The sequence below is a fragment of the Eimeria acervulina genome, genomic scaffold (genome assembly GCF_000499425.1).
Source record: "Eimeria acervulina Houghton genomic scaffold, Eah_scaff206, whole genome shotgun sequence".
Taxonomy (NCBI): Eukaryota; Apicomplexa; class Conoidasida; order Eucoccidiorida; family Eimeriidae; genus Eimeria; species Eimeria acervulina.
The window spans coordinates 1-10,000 of NW_013550048.1; the positions used below are offsets into that span (position 1 = coordinate 1).

At 53.7% G+C, this 10,000-nt stretch overlaps 2 protein-coding genes across 2 annotated transcripts in view; one reads left to right on the top strand and one right to left on the bottom strand.

The window, feature by feature from the left end:
* Positions 1 to 212: 212 nt before the first annotated feature.
* EAH_00025340 (hypothetical protein) lies at positions 213 to 1,075 on the top strand (the record flags this gene model as incomplete). The annotated part of the gene is made up of 1 exon (XM_013396636.1): positions 213 to 1,075. A coding segment is annotated over one exon (863 nt), but the record flags the coding sequence as incomplete, so codon positions are not given.
* Positions 1,076 to 2,103: 1,028 nt separating this feature from the next.
* Positions 2,104 to 10,000, bottom strand: part of EAH_00025350 (alpha-glucosidase II, putative) — a gene marked incomplete at both ends in the record, with an annotated part of 8,808 nt that continues 911 nt past the window's right edge. The window contains 9 exons of the mRNA XM_013396637.1: positions 2,104 to 2,615; positions 2,733 to 3,045; positions 3,663 to 3,924; positions 4,159 to 4,354; positions 4,610 to 4,737; positions 5,270 to 5,760; positions 6,568 to 6,657; positions 7,417 to 7,945; positions 8,402 to 10,000. The exon at positions 8,402 to 10,000 is cut by the window's right edge and continues 911 nt beyond it. Coding sequence (XP_013252091.1) covers positions 2,104 to 2,615; positions 2,733 to 3,045; positions 3,663 to 3,924; positions 4,159 to 4,354; positions 4,610 to 4,737; positions 5,270 to 5,760; positions 6,568 to 6,657; positions 7,417 to 7,945; positions 8,402 to 10,000 — 4,120 coding nt within the window. The remainder of the gene's footprint in view (positions 2,616 to 2,732; positions 3,046 to 3,662; positions 3,925 to 4,158; positions 4,355 to 4,609; positions 4,738 to 5,269; positions 5,761 to 6,567; positions 6,658 to 7,416; positions 7,946 to 8,401) is intronic.

The window sequence follows — 10,000 nt, forward strand, 5'->3', positions numbered from 1 at the left end:
TATAATACAATATAATATAATATAATATAATATAATATAATATAATATAATATAATATAATATAATATAATATAATATAATACAATATAATAAATATAATGTCATGATATATAATATATAATATAATACAATACAATATAATATAATAATAATATAATATAATATAATAAATAATATAATATAATATTTCTTAACATGTGTGTTTGGTGTAGGAGATTTGGTGTTGATGGATAACATCGTGAGACACCGCGGCAGCAGCCACAGCGGGGTGTCTGTGAGGCCTTTGATTTATATGTCTTTAGTAGACAGAAGGTTCTGCGGGGGTGAGAAGGTTGGGAGCAAGACGCACTTTCTTAACTGGCAGCAATATCCTCAACTGCCTCAGCTGCAGCAGCAGCAGCAGCAGCAGCAGCAACAGCAGCAGCAGCAACACAAACAACAGAAACATTTACACCAAATCCAGCAACAGGAACAGAAACAACTGCAACAGGAACGATGTCAGCAGCAGAAAGAGAAACAACGTGAAGAGCAGCAGCAAGAACAGAATGAGGACGAGGAGGAGCAGCAGCAGGAGCAGCAGGGGCAGCAAGAGCAGCAACTGGGGACGGAGCAGCAGCAAGAAGCTGCTGCTGAAGAGACAGAGCCTGCTGCAGCAGCAGCAGCAGCAGCAGCTTGCGACCAGGGAAAGCCTGAGGAACGCGAGGAGTCTCCTCGTGCTGCGGAGGTAGCAGAGACTGAGAAGCAGCAGCAGCAGCAGCAGCAGCAGCATAAGCAACAGCAGCAGGAGGATGAGGAGTGCGTCTTAGAGCTAACAGAGGCAGAGACAGCCGCAACAAATCTTGAGGAGATCTGCGCAGTAAACAGCATCGATATCTCTGATTTGCTGCCACCAGGCACCGAACAGCAGCAGCAGCAGCAGCAGCAGCAGCAGTGCTGCGAGAGGCTGCCTGCCACAGCTGACTCCCCAGCGAAGGTTCGGGTGTCTCTACACCGCATGAAGCAGCATCTGCAGCGGCTGCTGCTGTACCGCTACATGGTATACAAGCAGCAGCAAACGTCACTGCAGGACGTCTAGCGAGAGAAAGAGCTAGCTGCTGCTGATGCTCAATTCACTTCAGCTGCTGCTGCTGCTGCTGCTGCAGCTGCTACTTGCTGCTGTTCCGTGCGCATTAACGACAGAGGGAGAGCTCTAGCAAGCTCCAGAGGGATAGGGGTACAGCTAGCTGCGCTAGCTAGCCAGGTAGCCACCCCTTCAGCTAGCTCCCCTTGCAGCTGCAGCTGCAGCTGCCGCTTCCACAGCAGTAGCAGCAGCAGCAGCAGCAAGACCTGGCTGGCGCAGCTAGTTACCGTTTCAACAAGCCGCAAGAGCACTGGCTAGTTGCCTTCGTTAATGGCTAGCTAGCTAGCTAGCTAGTTAGCTAGTTAGCTAGCTAGCCAGGTGCCAGCGGCGGAGGGGGCCCACAGAGATGTCTTTGTGAGCTCCCCAACCCTGTACAGCCATTGACTTCAATGTATCATCTGTCTCCTCGCTGCTACACGGCTTTCTAGCTAGCTGCAGCTAGCTAGCTAGGCAGTTAGCGTGCTGTGGCTACCTATCGAGCTAGCTATGCCTAGCTAGCTAACTACCCAGCTAGCTAGACCCATCTAGCTAGCCATCCAGCACGCTGGCTAGCTAGCCAGCTGGATACAGCGACATGTCAACGCGGGCAGCCCCTGCTGCGCCGCATTGGAGCAGTAGGCTGTGTAGCTTGTTAGGATCCAGCCAGCTGTAGCTAGTTAGGAGACAGCTAGCTGCAACTAGCGGAGGATAGCGAGGTGTACCTACTAAGGGGCAGCTAGCTGCGGCTAGCTGGGGGTCAGTTAGCTGTAACTTGTTAGGGGCCAAGTAGCTGTAGCTAGCCACGGCCCAGCTAGCTGTAGCTAGCTGTAGCTAGCTGTGGATAGTTAGGCCAGCTAGCTGTACATAGTGAAGTTAAAAGCCTGGGCAGCACAAGGAACGGGAGGCTCAGGAAGCTGCTGATTCTGCTGCAGCGGCAGCAGTAGCTGCTGCTGCTGCTGGCATGGGTGTCTGGCTTTAGGTTGCTGCAGCAAACTGCTGTGGCACTACAGCAGCAACTCCACCGCCCATGTGGGGTCTGCTGCAGAGACACCAGGAGTCGAGATAAGCACTCGGTAGCAAGGAGCAGCAAAGTGCTGCTGCTGCTGCTGCTGTTGCTGCTGCAGTTCGTCTGCTTCCGTCGTCTGCTGCAGCAGAGCCGCCAATTGTCTTCGAATCTCCTCGTGCTGCTGCTGCACTTGTGCTGCTGCTTGCTGCTCCGGATTGGATGCAGCTGCAGCAGCAGAGGACTCTTCTGCAGCACCGTCAGACTCATCATCATCATCATCAGCAGCAGCAGCTGCTGCAGCAGCAATGAATTCCTTTTGTTGCTGGCGGAGTTCATCTTGTTGGGGATCCAGGGGCAAAGAAGACACGGAAAAATGCAACTGCTGCTGCTGCTGCTGCTGCTGCTGCTGCTGCTGCTGCTGCTGCTGCTGCTGCTGCTGCTGCCCTTGGCCTCTCTTCAGAACTGCTGCGAGTGGCTGTGTACGTACACCCCAAACGGCCACGTGGGAAACTGCAGAAGCGCAGCATCAGCAGCAGCAGCACAGCGTCAGCAGCAGCAGCAGCATAGAGTGGAGTGTATAGACAGCAGCAAAGTGAAGAGCAGGAAGCAAATACATGCAAATCTTACTTGTTGTGTTTAGCTGCTCTGCTGCTGCGAGCGCCCCAAACCTCCACGGAGCCCCGGGGCCCCCCACAGGCAGCGGTGCTGCTTCAGACCAAATAACAAGGCGGCTCCTTCCTATTCTGCTGCTGCTGCTGCTGCTGCTGCTGCTCTTAGGGTCGTGCTGCTGCTGCTGCTGCTGCTGCTGCTCCTGCTGCTGCAGCAGGCGCGCTTTAATTCTGAGATAGAGGAAGCTGCCCCGTTTATAATTAAAAGAGAGTCCGTCGTCAAGGTAAAGGCGGCCTTCAGCGCTGCCGTCCTCCCTCAGGTACACATGCAGCTGCAGCACAGCAGCAGCAGCAGCAGCAGCAGCAGTAGCAGCAGCAATTGCAGCAGCAAGAGCAACACCGCAGCAGCAGCGGGAGCGCACTAGCCTTCAAAGGAAGCTCCGTTGACTTCCATTCTTCATTATGCCAACCCTAAACCCTAAACCCTAAACCCTAAACCCTAATCCCCAAACCCTACACCCTATACCCTAAACCCTAAACCCTAAACCCTAAACCCTAATTACTGTGAGGGGCTTCTGGAAGCAGAGAAGGACAGATCGCGCTGCAGCTTCGCGGGTGGCTACGACGGACCCCCCCCTAACGAATACAGGAATGCGCCGCAACGTCAGTGGAAAGCAGCAGCAGCAGCAGCTGCTGCTGCTGCTCCTGCTGCTACCATGCTTTGCTGCTGCTGATCCTGCTGCTGCTGCAGGCTCGGCTGCTGCGTGGTGAGGCCCCGTGCTGCCACCGCTGCAGCAAATTGCACCCGTATGCACGTCGTACCTGCAGCATCACACACGAAAAGGAGGCATCTGCTGTTGCTGCTGCTGCTGCTTCTACTGCTGCTGCTGCTTCTACTGATGCTGAATTTTTTCTGCTGCTGCTGCAGGTGCTGTATTTGTGGGAGTACCCACCACAGAAAGCCGCGGGGAAGATGTAACTCGATCATCTCAAGTTGCTGCTGCTGCTGCTGCTGCTGTTGCTGCTGCTGCTGGCTTCTCTCAGTCAGCATGGAGTGAACTACGGGCTGTACGTACACCTGACTACCCACAAGAAACGACTGTACGTTGCTGCTGCTGCTGCTGTTGCTGCTGCTGCTGGCTGAGTCCAGCCACCAGGTGGGGCGAACGATAGGGTCCCCCAAAAGAGAATATTCCATAAAGAGAGTATACCTGCAGCAGCAACACGCCGTACCAGCAGCAGCAGCAGCAGCAGCAGCAGCAGCAGCAGCAACAGCATCAAGCTGAACAGCAGCTGCACCAGCCGCTGCCCAAACAACCAGCAGCAGCAGGCCTACCCCATCCCGCAGCCACCGAGCAGCAGCAGCACGAGAGCAGCAGCAGCAACAGCACAACAGCAGCAAGACAGCAGCAGCAAGACAGCAGCACCAGGGTGTGCTGTCTCACCAGTACGGCAGTAACCTGTAGCGGTCCAGCACAGCGCTGCGTACGAAGGGCAGCAGCAAAATGTCTCTGAAGGCCTCTCTATTTGCTGCAGCTTTCTCGCAATGAACTCTGTAAAAAGGGAGCCACACGCCGAGCTGCTGCCACCGCAGCAGCAACTCAGGAGAGCAGCTGCCCACAAAACCCCCCACGTCAGCCCCTAATACACATAAGCAGCAGCAACAGCCGCAGCAGTAATAGTAGTAGCAGCAGCAACAGAAGAAGCAGCACGCGCCCACACATATACAAAGCCTGCGGCATTGTCTCCTCGTTATCTGCTACTGCTGCTGCTGTTGCTGCTCCATCTGCTGCTGCTACCACTGTTATTACGGCTTCTGCGTTTGTTGTTGCTGCAGCCTCTGCAGCCTCTGCAGCCTCTGCTGTTGCTGCTGCTGCTGCTGCTGCTAGGGCTTACCCACAGGCGACTGTCCGCATGCAGCAGCAGACAGCACCATCGGCACAACGCAGCGGAGGTGGGGCCACGAGGCCTCATTATCCCCCGTCCATAGAAACGCCCAACGCCAAGACCCCAAAAACCCAGCCCTGCAGCAGCAGCAGCAGCAGCAGCAGCAGCAGCAGCAGTAGAAAAAGCAGCAGCAGCAGCAGTAGAAAAAGCAGCAGCAGCAGCAGTAGAAAAAGCAACAGAAGTAGCAGCAGCACCAGCAGCAGCGGTGACGGCAACAGCGGTAGCAGCAGCGGTGGCGGCAGCAGCGGTGGTAGCAGCAGCAGCAGTAGCAGCAGTATGAGCAGCAGCGGTGGTGGTGGCAGCAGCAGCGGCAGCAGAAGAGGCGGAAGCGGCAGTAGTAGCAGCGGCAGCAGCAAAAGCAGCAGCAGCACAAACGGCGCAGCACAGTAGGAGGGAGAATGCCAGCATCAGAGACAGCAGCTGCAGCAACAGCCACAGCAGCAACATCAGCAACCGCAGCAGCAACCCAAGAAGCAGCTTGCAGCTACCTGAGCAGCTAGCTATCTGGATAGCTTGCTGCCCAACTATCTAGCTAGCTAAGCAGCTAGCTGAACTGCTAGCTAGCTAGCTGAGCTGCTAGCTAGCTAGCTAGCTAGCTAGCCAGAGTACCTGGAGAGAATGAAAGGCCTGAGGGTCCCGTTAGAGCGCTGCAGCAAACCGTCATAGGAAGCCTGCTGCTGCAGCAAACCGTAAATATTATGCATTTGCCAGTGCTCCACCAGATCCTCCCCATTAGCAGCAGCTGCTGCATCCGCTGCTGCTGCTGCTGCTGCAGCAGCGGCTGCTGCTGCAGCTGCTGCAGCAGGGGATGCAGCAGCACGTGCCTCAGCAATAGAACTAGCAGCAGGAGCCGCCGCCCCCTCAGCCGCATCCGCCTCATGAGCAGCAGCACCCGCCTCCACAGCAGCAGCAGCAGCAGCAGCAGCAACAGCAGCAGCAGCAGCAGCAGCAGGAGAAGGTTGTAGCTTGTGCAGCAGCAACCTAGGGAAGGTGAGTTCCTTCGAGCCGAAGACTGAGGGTTCATTCATATCATTCCACAGACCCAAGTTGCTAATTTGCTGCCAGCTCTTACCAACCCAAGACGCCCACCAAGCACGCGTCTGCAGCAGCAGCAGCAGCAGCAGCAACAGCAGCCGTGGCAGTGTAGGGAGCAGAGGAGGGAGCAGCAGCAGCAGAAGCAGCAGCAGCACAGGCAGTTTTACGGTCACAGGGAAGACACTCGTTGCAGCGGCAGCATATGCAGTGATTGCTGCTACTGCTGCTGTTGCTGCTGATCCTGCTGCTGCTGCTGCTCGTGCTGCTGCTGCTGCTGCTGCTGCAAGGGATTCTTTAAGGGGTCGTATGTCTTTATAAACAAACCGGAAAAGCAAAAGAGAAAGCAGCAGCAGACGAGACAAACAAACAAAACAAACAAAACAAATAAACAAATAAACAAACAAACAAATAAACAAATAAACAAACAAACAAACAAATAAACAAACAAAACAATAAAATTAATTTACTTTCTGCTGCAGGTAGTCTGGCCAAATGCAATAACCCGCCCAACTCCGCCCCACAAATGGAAGGCCTTGGCGCTGCACAGCAGCAGCAGCAGCAGCAGCAGCAGCAACAACAACAGCAGTAGCAGCAGCAGCAACAGCAGCAGCAGCAGCAGCAGAAGCAGCAACACCAGCAGAAACAGAAAAATAAGTGACGGTAGGAAGGTGCGGCGAAGCAGCAGCAGCAGCAGAAGCAGTTGAAAGATTCGGTGCAGCAGCAGCAAGAGCAGCAGGAAGATGCGGTGCAGCAACAACAGCGGCAGCAGCAGCAACGGAGAAGACATTGAGCAGCAAATAAAGAGAGAGACAGCCGAACAAATAAAAGGAGACAAACAAAATAGAGGCAGCGACAGCAGCAGAAAGACTCACGTTCACTGCAACAGCAATTTGCTGCTGCGCTGCCTCTTCAAACGGCTTGTAACCCATTTCTATACGCATGTGAGGGTCTGCTATAAGCACCTGAGCAGCAGCAGCAGCAGCAGCAGCAACAGCAGCATGAAGAGCAGCACAAGCAGTTACAGAACCAGCTGCAGCACAAGCGGCAGCATCATGAGCAGCATCAGTAGCATCAGCAGCATCAGTAGCATCAGCAGCAGCAGCTGCAGCATGAGCAGCAGCAGCAGCAGCAGCAGCAGCAGCAGCAGCAGCGTCAGCGTTTGTCTCACCAGGAGTCTTTGTTGTTTATTTAATATAGCTGCGAGCCGAGGGATATTAAATTTATTTCGGTTATACTCAAAATATCTGCATTGAGGTGTATGATCAATGTCAAGCCAAAGACAGTCCAAGGGAACAGCAGCACCGTCTAACCCGCGAACTGCTGCTAAAGCCCCACGCTGCAGCAGCAGCAGCAGCATAAGCAGCAGAAGGAGAAGGAGCAACAGCAGCAGAAGGGGAAGCAGCAGCAGCACAAGCAGCAGAAGCATGAGTGAGAGACAACCACGGGCATACGCAGCTACTGCTGCAGCTACTGCTGCAGCTACTCCTGCTGCTGCTGTACTTGTTGCAGCTGCTGCAGCTGCTGCAGCTGCTGCCGCTGCTGGAACTGTCTGTACTGTCTTTTGCTTTTGCTGCAGCTGTTTATGTGAGCGCATGCATGTATGTAGTAATATATATATATATATATATATATATATATATATATGTTTATTGATTCTAATTTATGTATATTTATATTTATTTATATTTATTTAATTTATTTTATTTATTTATATTTCTTACTGTGTCATTATAACCCCACTTCGACTGATGCTTTCCTACAGCAGCAGCAGGAGCAGCAGCAGCAAACCCCAGAGCTGCATGCAGCTGCCGATGTACATCTAGCGGAGAAGGCCCGCAGCAAAATAAACACTCAAAGACACCGCCTTCGCTACAAAACCAGCAACGAAGCATATCATCATCATCATCATTAGCAGCAGCAGCAGCAGCAGCAGGATGCTGCTGCTGCTGCTGCTGTTGCTGTTGCTGTTCTTTCATGGGCTGATGCTGATCGTTCATCTGTTGTTGCACGCACTGCTGTTGTTGTTGCCACCCCATGTGCTGCTGCTGTTGCTGTTGCTGCTGCTGCTGCTGCTGCTTGTTATAGTTTACTCTGAAGAATGTCTCTGCTGCGTTTATAAAGACGAAGGCAGAGGCATGAGGCTGATTTTTTGTTTTTGTTTGTTTGTGCAGAGCAAAGAGAAGCGGCATTGAAGCATAAAGAGCAGCAGGAGACTCGGGTTTCCAGCAGTAGCAATCTACATTAAACAACCTAAACAGCAGCAGCAGCAGCAGCAGCAGACGTGGACGCAGAAGCAGTAGTAGCAGCAGCAGCAGCAACAACAGCAACAGCAGAAATAGGAGCAAGAACAGAAGCATTGGGTGCAGCAGCACACACAAGGAGCTGCGCATGCAGCAGCAACAAGAATATTTGCAGCAGCAGCAGACATAGGAATGTCCGCTAACGGCAGCAGCAGCAGCAGCAGCAAATAGCATAAAAGAAGAACAGCAGCAAACAAAGCAAATACAACAGAGACAACAGCAGCAACAGAGACAGCAGCAACAACAGAGACAGCCGCAGCAACAGAGACAGCCGCAGCAACAGAAACAGCAGCAGCAACAGAAATAGCAGCAGCAACAGAGACAGCAGCAGCAAAAGAGACAGCAGCAGCAACAGAGACAGCAGCAGCAACAGAATAATAAAAAGAGAGACAGCAGCAAGATATACCTGTAAGGCTCTTCAAGATTCTTAAGGTTTGCTGCAGCAGAATGAGAGTACAGGCCGTATGCTGCAGCAGCACTAATGAAGGTGAGATCGCAGCCAATGCTGCAGCACCGATACAGCCGCTGCTGCTCAGATTGCTGCTGCTGCTCCTCCGTATACTGCAGCAGCTTCTCAATCGGGGCCCCAAGCAGCTGCTGCAGCTGCTGCTGCTGCGCTTCCGGTATCTCCCGCTGCTCCTCTTGCCTCAACATTGCAGCAACAGGAGGTGCAGCAGCAGCAGCAAACTCACAAGCAGCCGCACTAGGGCTCCTGTCCACGTCAAGAGCGTTTCTTAGTTTAGAAGGTAGCAGCTCTGCTGCTACTGCTGCTGCATCTGCTGCTGCAGCTGATTCTGCTGCTGCTGCTGCTTCTGCTGCTGCTTCGGCGAGGTCCGCTGCTGCTGCTGCTCTCACTGCTGCTCCGGCCCCCGCGGTGGCTGCTGCTGCTGCTGCTGCTGCTCCTTCTGCTTCTGCTACTTCACTTGCTGCTGCTGCTTTTGCCGCTGCTGTTTCTTCACTTGCTGCTGCTGCTTCTGCTGCTTCGCTTGCTGCTGCTGCTTCGCTCTTTCTGCGCTTGAGAGCAGCCCGGCTTGCAAGCGTCTTCTCCGTTGCTGCTGCTGCTGCATCAGCTGCTGCTGTGGCTGTTGCTGCTGCTTCTGCTGCCACCTGCGAGGCCTCTGCCTTAGCTACTGCTGCTTCTGCTGCGGCTTCTGCTGCTGCGTCTGCTGCAGCTTCTGCTGCAGGTGCCGCTGCAGCTTCTGCTGCTGCTTCAGCACGTGAAATCGATCCTGAGCTCTTTGCTGCCTTTGCTGCTGCTGCTGCTGCTGCTGCACTTAAGGGGCCGACGGCTTTAGATAGAAGGGAGAGATACTGCTCTAGCGAAAGGCCTCTTGCTGCTAAGGCTTCACGAAGGTCTCGCGGCTGCTGGTGGTGGTGGTGGTGATGCTGCTGATGCTGATGCTGCTGCTGCTGCTGGGGCTGATGCGGCTGATGCTGCTGGTGTTGCTGCTGCTCACGATGTTGATGCTGCTGCTCACGATGTTGATGCTGCTGCTGCTGCTGATGATGATGATGATGATGCTGATGCTGCCGCTGCTGTTGCTTCTGCTGCTGCTGCAGTTGCTGCTGCTGCTGCTGATGCTGATGATGATGATGATGATGATGATAATGATGATGCTTGCGCTTCTGGTCCTGGGGATGTTGCTGCTGTTGCTGTTGCTGTTGCTGCTGGTGTTGCTGCTGCTGTTCTTCCTCCTGCCGTTGTAGTTGCTGTTGCCTCCGGTGATAGTCATGGGTCGAAGCAGCAGCAGCAGCAGCAGCAGCATCAGAAGCAGCAGCAGCAGCAGCAGCACTCCATTGTGTGTTGCTGCTGCCTTCCCAGTTCAGCAGCTGCTGCGCGTTCAGCCGCTGCAGCTCTCTCCCATTGAGGTGTACAGACACCGCAAAAGGCAGATGATGCACACATACAGACAACTCAAACAAACTGCTGCTGCTGTCGCTGCTGCTGCTGCTGCTGCTGGTGCAAGGAAGGTCATACTCTGCGACGCTGCAGCAAGGGTGGGGG